At 42.8% G+C, this 16,909-nt stretch overlaps 1 protein-coding gene across 1 annotated transcript in view; it reads left to right on the top strand.

Annotated features, from left to right (window-relative positions):
* The window catches only part of LOC133867201 (G patch domain-containing protein TGH), a 78,686-nt gene that overhangs the window by 20,747 nt on the left and 41,030 nt on the right, over nucleotides 1-16,909 (top strand). The window contains exon 4 of the mRNA XM_062303912.1: nucleotides 9,396-9,499. Within this exon, the coding sequence (XP_062159896.1) occupies nucleotides 9,396-9,499 (104 nt within the window). The remainder of the gene's footprint in view (nucleotides 1-9,395; nucleotides 9,500-16,909) is intronic.

Below are 16,909 nucleotides of genomic sequence, written 5' to 3'. Positions count from 1 at the left end.
GTCCGCTTCCAACTGTCAGTTGGCTTTTGAGGTGGTGCAGTCTGAGAGGGCCGAACTAGCTCATGGGAGTGGGACGGAGATTGTTGTTGGCGTGGTGCTGTTGGCTGGTTCGAGTTCAGCTGGGCTGCAGACAAACAACATCGAGAAGTGGACTGAGGTCATCGAAGAGGTGGTTGCAAGTGGGTATCTTGCTAAGGAAAAAGAAACGGAAGTTTCAGCAGTTGATGGGGGCATGTTGGTGTGTATGGAGGTTAGAGGGATGTGGGTTGGGGCGAAGGGTAAACTTGGGGTATGTTCAGAGTTTGCCGATAGTACTGTTGGAGGAGTATTGACATTGGTGCCAGCAGTTTCAAATGTGGATATAACGGTGGGTTTGACAGACATGATTCATTGTGAATCAGAGCGTGTTTAAGAGAAGCTGGGTGACGGTTCTCCTAAGGGTGACGTGGAAGGGACGCAGATGTCTGGCCAGATGGGAGCAATCTTTTCTGTGGGTCATTCTGGAGAGATGGTGGGGTCTAAATTCTTGTCTTCTATGGAGGCATATGATGTTGAATATGAAGTTTCCCACACTCACTGCCAAGGGTACAAGGGTAAACTTGGGGTATGTTCAGAGTTTGCCGATAGTACTGTTGGAGGAGTATTGACATTGGTGCCAGCAGTTTCAAGTGTGGATATAACGGTGGGTTTGACAGACATGATTCATTGTGAATCAGAGCGTGGTTAATGGAGAAGGGGAAGAGCTGGTGGATAGTGGCCCACTATCAATTGTACCCTTGGCAGTGAGTGTGGGAAAGGAGCCCAACTCTAGTGTGTCTCCTAGATGGGTGGTTGAGCGAGTGAAGGGTTTTTACAAAGTTGTAGGGTTGTCGTGTGATCGTTTTGAGGATAACTTGATGACACTTCTTGAAGAGATTGAAGCTATGAGAGATTAATTAATAGCAGAGACCATGTCTGCGGCTACCTCCAGATCAGAGATGAAAGGCCAGCGGGAGAGAAAGCGTTTGGATTGTTCCATTAATTATGATAAGAAGGGGGATCACTCAATTAGAAGGCGAGGAAAGGATAGGGGCTCTTCTTGTGTTAATGAAGCCTAAAATAGTAATTTGGAATGTAAGAGGGCTCAATGTGCTGAATAAAAGATTGCGGATTAAAGGGCTCCTCAAAGAGTGAAAGGCAGATTTTGTTTGCTTGTTGGAGACGAAAATGGAAGTCATTACTAGGGCGGTTGTCCAGAGCTTATGGGGATGCCAACATGTTGATTGGTGTTATATGGGTACAAGTGGGGCCATAGGTAGTATTTCGATTATGTGGGATAGGCGGGTTGTGGAGAAGATTGATGAGCGTGTGGGAAGATATACTGTTGCTTGTTCTTTGCGCAACATTGATGACAATTTTGAGTGGGCCTTTTTTTTTTTGGGGGGGGGGGGGGGGTGTATGGGCCTAATGATGATAGGTAGTTGAGTGTTTTGTGGGATGAGATGACTGGTTTGATGAGCTGGTGGGAGATGCCATGGTGCTTTGGGGGAGATTTCAATGTGGTTAGGTTTCCTAGTGAGAGATTGGGTGATTCTGGATTTTTCTGAAGCTATGGAGGAGTTTTTGGAGTTCATTTTTGTACAGAGATTGGTGGATCTACCTCTCCACGGAAGTCAGTTTACTTGGTCCAATGGTCAGGAAGATCAGGTATGGTCTAAAATTGTTAGATTCCTATTATCTTCAAAGTGGGAAGAACATTACCCTGAGGCGACACAAAGACGATTGCCTAGAATTTTATCAGATCATTTTCCTAATACTATTGGACTGTGGAATGCAAAGAGAAAGGAGCAGATATTTTAAATTTGAAAACATGTGGCTTCTGAAGGCTTTGTGGAACAAGTAAAACGTTGGTAGGCTACTTATGAGTTTCATGGCCTGCCTAGTTATGTTTTGGCAAACAAGTTGAAAGCTTTTAAGGTGGATTTGAAGAAATGGAATGAGGAGGTGTTCGGTGATGTGGTGATAGAACTAGTATATTAGGCTGTTAAACCATGCTCAATAGTTGAGCATTCATTGAATATTTATAGGAGAATTACAAGAGTTCATAATAGACTAAGACTCCTATACATACTGAAACTAGGACTCTAGCTTAGAACTAGGAGTCTGGATGAGACCGGATGAGATAGATTTCTTATCAACAACCTTTGGATAGAGTTGTGCCGCACAAGACTCATGCTTGGAGATACAGTCTTGTGTTGTAGTTGCATTAATATCCTCCCTCAAGATCAACAGGGGAGATTGCACGTTGAGCTTATAACAAAAGTTATGAAACTTGGCGGAAACAAGTGGCTTAGTAAGAACATCAACAATGTGATTCGAACTTGGAACAAACCGAACCACTGAGGATTTATCAACAACTCGGTCACGAACAAAGTGAAAGTTGATCTCCACATGTTTCGTACATGCATGAAAGACTGGATTGATTGACATGTAGGTGGCTCCAATATTGTCACACCAAAGTATTGGTGGAGTAGACTGTCGAATCCCGAGTTCTTGAAGAAGTGCACGTATCCAAAGAAATTCTGCTGTGGTATTTGCAACTGCTTTATATTCGGGCTCAGTGGAAGACCTTGAAACCGTCGGTTGTTTACGTGAGCTCCAGGAGATTAAATTACACCCAAGATAGATACAATAGGCACCTATAGAGTGGCGATCATCTGAACATCTGGCCTAGTCAGCATCGGAGTATGCTTGTAAGGTATTGTGAGAGTTGCGATGGAGAAGAAGGCCATGAGAAAGTGTATGCTTCAAGTACCGAATTATTCTTTTTACAGCTTGCCAATTTGGCTCGAGTGGACGATGCATGAATTGAGACACACGGTTGACTACATAGCTTAGGTTAGGCCGAGTGATAGAGAGATACTGTAATGAGCCAACCGTACTATGATAGAGAGATGGGTCTTCCATTGGATCACTTGTGAATGTCGAGAGAGTTGAGGAGGAAGCCATTGGAGAGGTGATCGGTTTTGCTTCATGCATATTAGTTTTCTTCAAATGGTTCATAATATAACGTCTCTGAGAAAGCAGTAGACCCGAATCCAGCTTTAGTGCTTCAACACCAAGAAAATAATGGAGATCATCGAGGTCTTTGACAGCAAAATCTGCACTTAGAAGTTGTAAAAGTTCGGTAATAGCAGCCGGATCTGAGGCTGTGATGATGATATCATCAACATAAATAAGAAGATACTGGTGATTGTCTCGGTGCAATAGAGGAAAAGGGAAGTATCCGCTTTTGATCCCACAAAGCCGAGTTGAAGTAGCTTGTCACTGAGTCTTGAAAACCAAGCTCTTGGGGCCTGTTTGAGGCCGTAGATGGCCTTTTTGAGTCTGCACACATGGTTAGGAAAACTAGGATGAACAAAACCTGGTGGTTGCACCATAAAAACATCTTCAGAAAGGAACCCATGGAGAAATGCATTCTGGATATCAATTTGCTTCATGGGCCAGCTAATAGAGTAGGCTAGAGATAAGACTGTCCGAACTGTTGTTGGCTTCACAACTGGGCTGTAAGTCTCCCCATAACTCACCCCGGCCTGTTGATGAAACCCTTTTGTTACAAGTTGAGCTTTATGTCTTTCTATGGAACCATCGGCCTTTCTTTTAAGCTTAAACACCCACTTGCATCCCACAATATTTTGAGAAGGATGGGGAGGAACAAGTGACCAAGTCTGATTTTGAAGAATTGCATTTTTTTTTGATAAGTAAAGTATATTCAAAAAGCACAAAGGGGCGCAACCCATAGTACATTTTGAAGAAGTGCATTGAACTCGGTTTACATAGCATCTCGCCATTCTGGAATGGGGACAACATTGGAGTAGCATGTTGGTTCACAAATGGCGAGAGATGATGTTGCCACTAAAGCTTGAGGAGCTGGATATTGAATACGACCATATGTGAGTTGCCGTTGTTGCACAATGTTGTTCATGGACCGAGTTCTCATAGAGTGTACTTGAGCAGGAGGCTAATCTGCATAGGAAGTGGAACAAAGCATACTGGAAACTGCTGGAGAATTACTTGAAGAATCAGGGGGGGACCGGGAATGAGAAGAAGAAGAAGATAAAATAGGAGGAGAAGCCGGGGCGACATATAGTTGTAGAAGGAGGAGAAAACAATGATGGAGGAAGCACAATAGGAAGAGAAACACTTGGAGACTCGGGAATAGGAGAGACCTTGGAAAAAGGAAACTGGTCTTCATGAAAGATGACATCTCTAGAGATGTACATCCGGTCAGATTCTAGATGGAGACCATTTATAACCCTTGGGATTTTGGCTATAACCGAGAAAGACACATTGCTTTGAGCGGGGAGAAAATTTGTGAGAGTTATAGGGACAAAGATTTGGATAGCACGCACACCCGAAGATTTTTAGGAAAGTGTAGTCGGCTGTTGTATGGAAAAGTTTTTCAAAGGGAGATTGATTTTGTAACAAGGGAGTTGGCATGTGATTAATGAGATAGCATGATGTAAGACAAGCTTCATCTCAGTATTTTTGGGGAAGGTGGCTGTCAATGAGCAATGCCAAAGTGGTGTCGATAAGATGTCTGTGTTTACGTTCAACATATCCTTGTTGTTGATGTGTATGAGGACGAGAGACGATGAGTAATACCAACAGATTGAAAGTATTTGTGAAGATTACGATACTCACCACTTATAATTTTATGATTAAGTAAACGTTCAACCGTGGCTTGAAATTGAAGAAAAGTGGGCATGACATCAGACTTTGCTTGAATAGGAAAAACCCATGTATATCTAGTGAAAACATCAATGAACGAAACATAATAACGATTTCCATTAACTGAAATATTTGGAGATGGTCCCCATACATCAGAGTGAATTAATTGTAAAGATTTACAAACTTTAGAAATAGATGGATAAAAAGGCAATTGATGACCCTTTACTTGAGCACATGTAGAGCAAAAAAGTTGGGCCTTATTGGAAATAACTGGAAGTTTAAAATGAGACAGGACACATTGAATGGTGTGAAAAGTTGGATGACCTAAGCGCTTGTGCCGGAGTGGTGCGTTCACCAACAAGAGCTTGATTTATTGACGACAACGACGAACTAGATGACAGGTGGTGGGATGAGTGGTGGGGGAAGCTGTGGAGCATGGGAAGCTGCCGATGTGGCAGAGGATTCGGAGTCTGCAGCCATGGATCACGACGTTGGTCGATGATGTAACGACCCACCCCCAATGACACAATATTGTCCGCTTTTGGCTCTCCAAACCAGACTTCCCAGGAGGTCACCCATCCTGGGATTGCTCTTGTAGAAGCACGCTTAACTGCAGAGTTCTGATAGGTTCATAACCATCACGGCTTTAAAACGCGTTGTGTCATAAATGATGCATGTATACATATAAGCATATCTTCATTCCCAGGCAATGTTGGACGTCACAATCACCCCTCTTTGGACCCAGCGTCCTCGCTGGCGTCCCTCATTAGCTTGTGCACGCTCCCCCCATCTCAGGCTGGGCAATGGCTCTGATACCATTTGTAACGACCTACTCCCAATGACACAATATTATCCGCTTTTGGCTCCCCAAACTAGACTTCCCAAGAGGTCACCCATCCTGGGATTGCTCTTGCAGAAGCACGCTTAACTGCAGAGTTCTGATAGGTTCATAACCATCACGGCTTTAAAACGCGTTGTGTCATAATGGTGCATTTATACATATAAGCATATCCTCATTCCCAGGCGATGTGGGACGTCACAGATGATTTGGCTCTGATACCATGGTAGAACTAGTATATTAGGCTGTTAAACCGTGCTCTATAGCTAAGCATTCATTGAATAATTATAGGAGAATTACAAGAGTTCATAATAGACTAAGACTCCTATACATGCCGAAACTAGGACTCTTTAACTCTCATCTATTTAGCATACAATTAGACTTAGGACTCTAGCTTAGAACTAGGAGTTTGGATGAGAGCGGATGAGATAGAGGCCCCGTTTAGTAATCCCCCTGCCCTCCCCTCCCCTTCCCTTATGAGAAGAATTTTTTTTTGAGTGAAAGTAAAAAGTGATTGATGTGATATAAAGTAGAAAGAATTTATATGGAAAAGTGGAAAAATTTTGTATTGTAGTGAGTTTTTTTTATTTAAATAATAATAAAAAATTATTGATGTGATATAAAAAGTAAAAAAAGGTTAAGAATGTTTTGAGTTTATGTTTTTTGGGAGAAGTAAAAATAAGGGGGAGGGGAAGGAGAGGGGGTTATTGAACGGGGTCAGACTTCTTATCAACAACCTTCGGATAGAGTTGTGCCACACAAGACTCATGCTTGGAGGAGTCTTGTGTTGTAGTTGCATTAATATGTGGGGAAGAAAAAGGAGTAATTGGAAGGTATTCGTGAATTGGATTGCATTGATGAGGGTTGGGGATTGGTGGAGGAGGAATAGATGCGGAAGATAGATATGATTAAGGAGTTGGAAAAAAAGGCTTCTTTTTGAGGAGGTAAATTGGAGATAGAAATCTCGTGCTTTGTGGTTGAATGAAGGGGACAATAATTCAAATTTTTTTCATAGGGTGGCTAATTCGCATCATAGATACAATCATGTGGAATCTTTGAGGATAAATGGGGCTATGTCTAATAATTCCTTGGAGATAAAGGAGCATAGTACATTATTATAACAAACTGTACACTGAGCAGAGTACTTGGAGGCCCAGGGTGGATGGGCTTTCTTTTTCATCCATTAATGCGGATGAAGGTCTTTAGTTAGAACGAGAGTTTGAGGAGTAGGAGGTGTGGGAGATGGTGCGGAATTTGAATGGTGATAAGGCGCCGGAACAGGATGAGTTCACAATGGCTTTTTAAAAAAAATGTTGGGATCTTTTGAAGCAAGATATTATGGCTGTGTTTTCAGAATTCCATAATCGACACCAGTTTGAGAAGAGTTTTAACGCAACATTTGTTTCTCTAATTCCAAAGAAGACAGACGTCGTGGATGTAAAGGATTTCAGGCTGATTAGTTTGGTGGGAGGGGTCTATAAACTCATTTACAAGGTACTTGCTCACAGGTTCAAATCAGTATTGGGCAAGATTATTTCTAGCTCTCAAAATGCTTTCATTGGAGGTCGGCAAATTATGGATTCAGATCATAGCTAATGAATGCTTGGATAGTCGAATTAGGTCGAGGGAGGCTGGTTTGTTGTGCAAATTGGATTTGGGGAAAGCTTATGATCATGTTAATTGGGATTTCTTGCTTTACATGCTTCAGCGGTGTGGGCTTGGGGAGAAGTGGAGGGATTGGTTAGAATTTTGTATATCTACGGTAAGATTTTCTATCTCGGTGAATGGCAATCCGTTCGGTTTTTTTAAGAGTTCTCGTGGATTACTGCAAGGGGATCCGCTTTCTCCTTTGTTGTTTGTGGTGGTTATGGAGACTTTAAGCTAGATGTTGAATGCGACGATGAACCAGGGATTATTGACAGGTTTTTCCGTGGGATCTAGGGATAATGAAGAATTAGTGGTGAATCATCTGTTGTTTGCGTGTTACACTTTAATTTTTTGTGGTGCGCAGGCAGAACATGTTTGAAATTTGCAGTGTTTTTTCTTATGCTTTGAGGCTACATCAGGGTTAAGGATCAATTTAGGAAAATCAGAAATTGTTCCCATAGGCGAGGTTTGAGATGTTGATAATTTGGCTCATATTCTTGGGTATCGAGTTGCGTCTCTGCCGATGACGTATTTGGGTTTGCTGTTGGGAGCGTCTTTTAAAGCTACTTCTATTTGGAATGGAGTAATTGAGAAAGTGGACCGTCGGCTAGCTGGTTGGAAGAAATTATATTTGTCTAAGGGTGGTCGGTTGACTTTGATTAAAAGTAATCTATCCAACATTCCTACGTATTATTTGTCGTTGTTCCCCATTCCTCTGAGCGTGACTCAGAGACTTGAGAGACTACAACGGGATTTCTTATGGAGTGGCATTGGGGATGAGGTAAAATTTCATTTAGTAAACTGGCACACTATTTGTACTCCAATTAAGGAAGGTGGTTTGGGAGTTCGAAATTTGATTCAATTTAATCGAGCTTTATTGGGGAAGTGGATGTGGAGATTTGTTAAGGAGCTGGAGGTTTTATGGAGATCGGTGATTGAAGTAAAGTATGGGAGTTTGAGGGGTGGCTGCTGTTCATTAGTGGTTGTGGGGTCTTATGGAGTGAGTGTTTGCAAGTATATTCGAAGGGGGTGCGATAATTTTTATAAGTTTGTGCGCTTGGAGGTGGGAGATGGGTATAATGTACGGTTTTGGCATGATCTTTGGTGTGGAGATAGGCCACTAAAGCTTTGTTATCCAGTTTTGTTCAGTATTGCTCGTTTTAAAGACGCCTGGGTGGTAGATATATTGTCTGTAGTAGATGGAGTTACACATTGGAATGTTGTCTTTGCGCGCCTTGCTCAAGATTGGGAGGTGGAGATGGTCCTTTCCTTACATGAGCGGTTGTATTCTCATCAGATTTGCCATGGAGCGGTTGAGAGGTTAGTGTGGAGTCTCTCTAAGAGGGGGCATTTGGAAATAAAGCCTTAGCTAGTCAAGAGGTTGTCTCTTTTCCTTGGAAGAGTATTTGGCTTGTTAAGGCCCCGTCGCGGGTGTCATTTTTTGTGTGGATTGCGGCATTAGGAATAAACTTGACGCATGACAATCTACATAGGCGTCATATAGTGGTGATTGAGTGGTGCTGTATGTGTAAGAAGAGTGAGGAATCCATTGAACATCTCTTACTTCACTGTAATGTTGCATGGAATATTTGGAGTTTTTTTTTTATAGTATGTTTGGGGTGGAGTGGGTCATGCCGAGACAGGTACTTGATTTGTTGAGTATTTGGGGCAATTTGCTAGGTTGTGATCAAGTTCAGCAAATTTGGAATCAGGTTCTTTTATGTGTCATGTAGGGTCTTTGGCGTGAGATGAATGCTCGGCATTTTGAAGATGTAGAAATGCATGTGTTGGAGTTGCGTCAAAATGTGCTTAATATATTTTTTGTATGGGTTTCAGCTCATCATAGCCTGAGTTGTGCTACGTTTGCAGAGTTTTTAAGTTCTTGCTCTTTTGTTTCATCTTTTTAGGGACACTTTTGTATACTTTTTGTGTATTAGGGTTGTGCCCCCTCTAATCTTTTTAATGATATGAAATTATTTATCAAAATAAAAAAAAAAATTTCTTTTTCTAATGGAGTTTGTGTTGTGGGAAGAGCATTTCATTCATCTATTTAGCAAGTCTTACAACTGATGTGATGAGTAGAGATTGATGAAGTTATGTTGTTGAGGTTATTGTTATAGTTATAAAATCTGAACAAGTTGCTTAATTTGCTTCTTTTTTTTTTTTTTTTTTTTTTTTTTTTTTCGTTTTGGCATTGTAGGAATTTGAAGGTCAATCACTGGGGACATCTTTGCAGTTTGATACGTTTGGATTTACAGCTGCAGAACTCGCTCACAAACAAGCTGAGAAGGAACAACAACAAAGGTTAAGTGTTTGATTATATGTTTTGATGATAATTCATAGCATTGGATCAATCAATAATTCAATTCGTTGACTTGCAAGAGTTGGAACTTGGGATAGCAGGGGGCAAGATAAGTTCTGTTGAGACATGAAATTTTGACTCTGTACAACTAATAATAAAACTTCTGTTATTATGATATTAATTTTGTGTATGCTACTTCCTCTCTCTCTCTCTCTCTCTCTCTCTCTCTTTACGAGTTCTCCTTTCTGATCTTTACAAGAAGAAGATGGAGAGGAGGTGGCATGTAGAAGCAAAGAAGTTTTTGTTCACGGTGGTCGAAGGTGCTTCAGTAGTGAGATTGGAAGAAAGGAGGAGAAGCTTCTCCAGTCGGGTTCTGTTGGGTATCCAGAGTCTAGGTTGGTTGATATCGATAGTGGAATGCTTGTTGTGGTTTCCTGGGGAGAAGGACTTTGTTAGGTCTTTTAGGGAGGGGTCCAAGGTCCTCATCGTGAGAAGAGGTGGTAATGCAGCTGGCAAGTTTATTGAAGTGGCAGTGTATGCTGCAGGAGGTTGCAAAGGGATCATCTGCATTCCTGAAGGGCGAGATGGGCGGGGATGGAGGACGTTCGTCATGGAGTTGGAAAAGGTCAGAGGTTTCTTCAAAGCCCCGGCTGGGCAAGGAACGGCACGTTCAGCACTATTTTTAGAGAAGCCCCGGTTTGTGGGGAATGGAGTTAACCCTGGCGTTAGTAGCGATTCTTATGGCAAAGAAGGTGCACCATCTTATGTGGAAGTTCTGCGCAAAGGCCTCAGTTGCTCGGAGAAGGAGAGTCTGCCCCCCCATCCAGTGGTTCCTTTGAACAAGGACCACTGTGTACGTTTGAAGAAAGGGAAGAAATGGTTTCGAACGGTTCATTCACTGGGCAAGGACCTTAGTGAACGTTGGGGATCAGATGAAGTGATGGGTGTCAGTCGATTACCTGAAATGGCTGCTCAATCCCAACCTGATACGCGAGGTAAACCAGAATGTTCCAAAGACTATGTCAATGTCTCTGCTCAGCCCAATATCTTTGCAGGATTTCAGCTGTCAAGTGAAGAGGACACGTTTTCCCTTCTGTCGCTCTGGCGGGCCAGCTGGAGAAGCTGCAGGCTGACGTGGATCGAGCCCTCTGTCGTGTAAGTGAAGGGCTCCTTCCGTTTGGGCCGGGCTCTAAGCCCAACGGTATTAGACTGAAGAGGAAGAAGGATAAAAAGAAGAAGAAAATGGGAAGGCTTCGTTGGGTACTAAAAATTGTAAAGCCCAACCCCAGTCTTTCGACTCCTGAGTTGGCAGTGTTACTAGAGATGGGGTCGATGTCGGAGAAGGTTTTCGGCGATTTAGTGAGGTCTCTATCAACCTCAGAGACAACCGGTGGGGTGAGCTCCTTGGTGGGTTTTGGGAATCCAGATGCCGAAGTGATTCTAGAGGTTGGAAAGGGTTCGCCTGAGTCGATGGGCTGCATTTCGGTGGTGTCAGAGATTGCCGGTGGGTCGCCTTTCTCCCTTGTAGTCCCTGCTCCGGTAAGCACAGAGGGTGCGATGCAATGGTTGTTTGGACTGGGTCGGGTTCTCTATGTTCTTTGGTTGAGTCGGATCCTGTTGACTCTTGCCCTTCGTTGGTGTTCGGCCCTTTTATCCACAAACTTTTTTCTGGTTTGGGGTTAAGGAACAGACTGGAATTTTCGTTCCCTGAGGCAGAGCCAATTCCTCTATCATGTTGTCCTAGTGACAAGGTTAGGGGACTTTCTGGCAAGGGGTCTTCGGAGTTGCTGTTGAAGATGGCTCTAGAGTATCGTCATTCCTTGGGAATCACGAGTGATGGCTCCGAAGGTCAGATTTCGACTTTGTATGAGAACCTCATCGACAGTCATGATAAGAAGGTAACGGGTTCTAGTCCGAAATCGGTTAACATAGGTACGAGGGAATTAAACAGATTATTCTGTTATGTTAACTATGAGGCACATAGTGGAAGCTCTTCTAGTGGTAGACACAAAGGGAGGGTGCACAACAGTTTATTATGAAGCCCAAAATCCTTTCTTGGAATGTGAGAGGGTTAAATGAGGGTATTAAGCGGTTTAGAGTCAGAAATTTATTGAGGCAATGGAAGGCTAATATTATTTGTTTGCAAGAAACTAAATTAGAGTTTATTCCTAACAACATAGTGAGAAGTCTTTGGGGTTGTCCTTATGTTGATTGGTGTTACTTAGCCTCGTGTGGTGCCTCTGGTGGTATGTTAATGATGTGGGATAAAAGGATTTTCGAGAAGATAGACGTGTTCGTGGGTGAGTTTGTTCTTGCTTGCTCTTTTAGAAGTGTTGTTGATGACTTTCCTTGGGCCTTTGCTGGGGTGTACGGTTCTAACATCGACGCTCTAAGAATTTCTCTTTGGGATGAGTTGGCTGGTCTTTATTCTTGGTGGGAGTTGCCTTGGTGTATTGGGAGCGATTTCAATGTCACTCGATTTCTTGTCGATAGATCGAGAGATGTTCGTCTGAATGCCGCCATGATGGAGTTTTCAGACTTTATTTTTGAGTAGGGTCTTATGGATCTTCCACTTGCAGGAGGGTTGTTTACGTGGTCCAATAATCAGGAGAATCCTTCTTGGTCTCGCCTAGATAGATTTCTTGTTTCTCCTGACTGGGAAGTCAAGTTTCCGGGTACTCTCCAAAAAAGGCTTCCTAGATTGTGTTCTAATCACTTCCCGATTCTTCTTGATGGTGGAGGCGTTCACTGGGGCCCTAGATCGTTCAAGTTTGAGAACATGTGGTTGAAGGCTGAAGGGTTTGTGGAAAGGGTGCGACTTTGGTGGTCGTCCTACCATTTTCAAGGCTCTCCCAGTTTTATCTTCTCTCAAAAGCTTAAGCCTTTAAAGATTGATCTTAAGAGATGGAATGAACACGAGTTTGGCAATGTGGAGGTTCGCATAAATAAGCTTATGGAAGATTTATGTGCTCTTGATAGATTGGATGAACAATGTGGCTTAGCTCCCGAAGAGAAGATAAGGAAATATGAGGTCATCAGAGATCTGGAGAATTCTATTCTGCAGGAGGAGATTAGTTGGAGACAGAAGTCTAGGGTTCTTTGGCTTAAAGAGGGGGATAAATGCCCAAATTTTTTTTCATCGAATAGCAAACTCGAACAAGAGGTCCAATGCCATAGAGTCTTTCTTCGTCAATGGCTCTATTTCTTCCGTTCAGCAGGTTATTAGGGATCATGTTTCTCATTTTTATGAGTCCCTTTTTACAGAACCTTACACTTGGAGGCCTAAGTTGGACAACCTTGAATTCAACTCTTTGGATGCGGTTGAGGCCTCTTCTTTGGAACTTCCTTTTGAGGAAAATGAAGTCTTAAAGGTGGTTAAAGGCATGAATCGTGATAAGGCTCCAGGTCCTGATGGGTTCACCTTAGCGTTCTTCCAAGATTGTTGGGAAGTGATTAAGACAGACCTCATGGGAGTATTCCAGGATTTCTACACTCATAGCAAGTTTGTAAAAAGCATTAAAGCCACCTTTCTTGCTCTGATATTGAAGAAGTTAGGGGCTGTGGATCTTAAAGATTTTGGCCTATTAGTCTTGTGAGTGGGGTTTACAAGATCATTGCAAAAGTTCTTGCTAATAGACTAAGTAAGGTTGTGGAAAAGATCATCTCGAAATCTCAAAATGCTTTTGTGAAGGGTAGGCAAATTCTTGATTCTGTTTTTATTGCTAATGAGTGTTTGGATAGTCGCATTAAATAAGGTGATCCAGGGTTGATTTGCAAGCTGGATATTGAGAAGGCTTATGATCATGTTAACCGGAACTTCTTATTGTTTATGATGAAAAGATGTGGTTTTGGAGATAGATGGTGCTCGTGGATAGCGCATTGCATTTCCTCGGCACGTTTCCTTGTTTTGGTGAATGGCACCCCTTCGGGTTTCTTCAACAGTTCGCGCGGACTTAGACAGGGTGATCCTTTGTCGCCTCTCTTATTTGTCATTGTGATGGAAGCCCTTAGCAAGATGTTCGCTGTTTCTATTCGCAGGGGCTTTCTATCAGGGTTCTCAGTGGGTTTTAGTAGCATCGGGGTGTTTAATATTTCCCACCTGTTCTTTGCAGACGATACTTTAGTCTTTTGCGGGGCTAATCCTGATCATCTCCGTTTTCTTTGGGTTTTATTTTTGTCTTTGAAGCTGTTTCGAGTTTAAAGATCAATCTGGCCAAGTCTGTACTGGTTCCTGTGGGTGATGTGGATAATATGGATGAATTGGCTGGCATCATGGGTTGTGGTGTTTCCTCTCTACCTTTAAAGTATCTCGGTCTTCCGTTGGGGGCCCCTTTTAAGGCTAAGTCCATTTGTGATGATGTAGTTGGTAAGATTGAAAGACGGTTGGCTAGTTGGAAGCAAATGTATCTGTCTAAGGGCGGCAGAGTTACCCTTATAAAGAGTACTTTATCTAACCTACCCACGCACTTCCTTTCTTTGTTCCCCATTCCATCCAGTGTTGCCAGTCGCATAGAGAAGTTACATCGAGATTTTTTGTGGGGAGGTATAGGTGAAGAATTCAAATATCACTTGGTTAGCTGGTCCACAGTTTGTTCCCCTATTTCAGAAGGTGGTTTGGGCATCAGGAATTTGAGGGCCTCCAATCAGGCTTTGTTAGGGAAGTGGTTGTGGCGTTTTGTGCATGAGAGAGAGGCTCTGTGGAGATCAGTTGTGGATGCAAAGTATGGTTCTACGTGGGCTGGTTGGTGTTCCTTAGACCCCCATGGGTCTCACGGGGTGGGGTTATGGAAGAACATTAGGAAGGGGTGGAGCTTGTTTAGCAGCCATACCAGATTTATTTTGGGCAATGGATCCAGAATCAGATTCTGGGATGATGTGTGGTGCGGAGAGATGTCCCTCAAGGAAGCTTTCCCAGGTTTGTATGACATAGCTTGCGACAACAATTCGTTTGTGGCAGCTCATTTGATTCTGGAGAGCGGATCTTTTCAGTGGGATGTCAGATTTATTCGAGCGGCACACGATTGGGAGGTCGACATCTTGACTTTTTTCTTTACCTTATTGTATTCCATTAGTCTTGATCGTGATGGGGAAGATAAAATTTGGTGGTCTCCTTCTCGTAAAGGTAAGTTTGATGTTAGATCTTTCTATAAGGCTCTTGCCTTTAAGGAGACAAGTCATTTTCCCTGGAAAAGTATTTGGCGTACCAAGGTTCCTTTGAAAGTGGCATTTTTTCGCTTGAGCGGCAGCGTTAGGGAAGATCCTTACTATAGACAATCTTAGAAAGAGGCGGCTCATTGTGATTGATAGATGTTGTATGTGCAAAAAAAATGGGGAGTCAGTGGGTCATCTTCTTCTTCATTGTGATGCCGCTGGTGTTCTTTGGAATGCTATTTTTAGCCGCTTCAGTCTTTCTTGGGTTATGCCTTGTCGGGTGGTTGATCTTTTCGCTTGCTGGTGGACAGGTGGTCGCACATGGAGTGCGGTTGTGTGGAGATGGTTCCTTGTTGCCTTTTATGGTGCTTGTGGAGGGAACGCAACGATAGATAGTTCGAGGACAAAGAAAGAACCATTGAAGAGCTCATTTCTTTTTTCTTTTATTCTTTGTACTCTTGGACGGCTGCGTTCCTTGCCCCCTTAGTGATTAGTTTTAATGATTTTCTTGTATTGTTTTCTTCTTTTTCTTAGTGGCCGTTCTTGTATACTACCTGTGTACTTGATCGCTTTCTGCGTTTTAATAAATTTTCTCTTACTTATCAAAAAAATAAAAATAAAAATAAATAAAAAATTGTGTATGCTACATTTATATTTTAGAGGCTATCTAGTTTGTCCCCTTGGTGAACAAAACATTTAGGGCAAAGTAGGCCTTGGTAATTTACTTATGTATCAATGGATTAGAACCATTGACCTCACCTGCGATCCTGCGGTTAGGAGAAGTGGAGGTATCATTTGGCTCGCGCCACTAGTCGAATGCTTTCATTCAGGTGTTAATTATAACCCTCATTTTTTAATTGTCAGAATAAAACTTAAATTAGGAGTTTGTACCTTCAAAAGCTGTTGACGATGGGGGTAGGGTGGTTCAGAGCAAGAAGGCGGCATTGCTCTCTCTCCTATGGGCGTGGAAGGGAAAATTCTAGAAGGTTTTAGGGAATTGGACTGGATCATGCCTTCATTTTGGGCTGGCTTGGTAAGGTTTGGGTTGCGTCGCACGCGTAAGCCCTATTTCATCCGCAAGCAATGGCGGGTTGTTTCCAAATGGACTTGTAAGCCCAATCCCAACATCAGGGGGTTTGACTTAGATGGGTCTGAGCCGAAGGAGCTGTCGAAGGAGTTGCCAGAGTTTTCAAGTTGGGTTTCGAGAACTCTAGATGCGTTGATGAAGGATCTACCGGAGATGTCTCTGATGGTAGGTGTAGTTTTGGTAAATTTGGAAGGAATCCGAATGGTCCTGGTTCGTTGAGGTCCGATGGTGTCAATTGAGCCACCTCGTCGTTGGCTTTCATCCAAGTAATGCCGGAATCTCCGGCCTCGACCTTTCCTTCCACAGTGACAGTGAGACCCAGTGACGAGGGGATACACATACCGGCTATAAGTACTTTTCGGCAAGGCTTTCTTAATTCTAGACAGTCAGTAGTTATGGGTAAAGCTACAGGTACGACTTCTTCCCCCTCTGTCCACTTGAATTTTTCTGGGTTGGTTCGGGAAGCTACCGACCCAAGCAAGGCTGTAGATTGGTTTCCTCCCCCATCTGTAGCTGGGACTTCTAACACAGTGCATGCAGAGGCTGTGTGTACCCCTTGGAAGGTAAAGGGTAAACGAGAGATTCAAAACTTGGATTGCTCCATCAACTATGATGCTAAGGGTGCATCCAATAGGCAGGGGAAAGGCAAATCTCAAGCTGTTTAGTGTTGAAGACTTCGGGGGTTTTTGGGGCTTTGCTGTTTTGTGGGGTTTGGGTTTGTGGGCTTGTGTGGCTTCGGTTGGAGGGCTTGGGTTTTCTGCTCGTTTTGGAGCTTTTGTATATATTGAATGTGTATTCATGGGTGCATTTCGCTTGGAATAAATTATTATTCATAAAAGAAAGGAGTTTGTACCTTTGGTGGTGTAGCGAGAGGAGTGGAATATGTCATATCAAATGAATCAGATTGTTGCACTAGGTATATATTTTTTATTTTTGTTTTCAAGTAATAGAAGCATTTTATGCACACCAGCCTTACCTTATGTACAAAGAATGTTTGCTTGGCCATCTCATCTTTTTCAAAAAAACCGAAGTCTTTGACCTTGCATAAATTTTCAAATTGCATTTGAATGTGGACCAAGCTCTCTTCTGCCAAGCAATCATGTGCTATAGAAGTTAATATCTGTATGTACATATGTATATACATACTCAGGGCTGAGTAGGGCAGGGCAGGGTG

The sequence above is a fragment of the Alnus glutinosa genome, chromosome 4 (assembly GCF_958979055.1).
Source record: "Alnus glutinosa chromosome 4, dhAlnGlut1.1, whole genome shotgun sequence".
NCBI lineage: Eukaryota > Viridiplantae > Streptophyta > Magnoliopsida > Fagales > Betulaceae > Alnus > Alnus glutinosa.
Note: the sequence above shows the minus strand (reverse complement) of the source record. Positions and strands in the feature narration are given on the sequence as shown.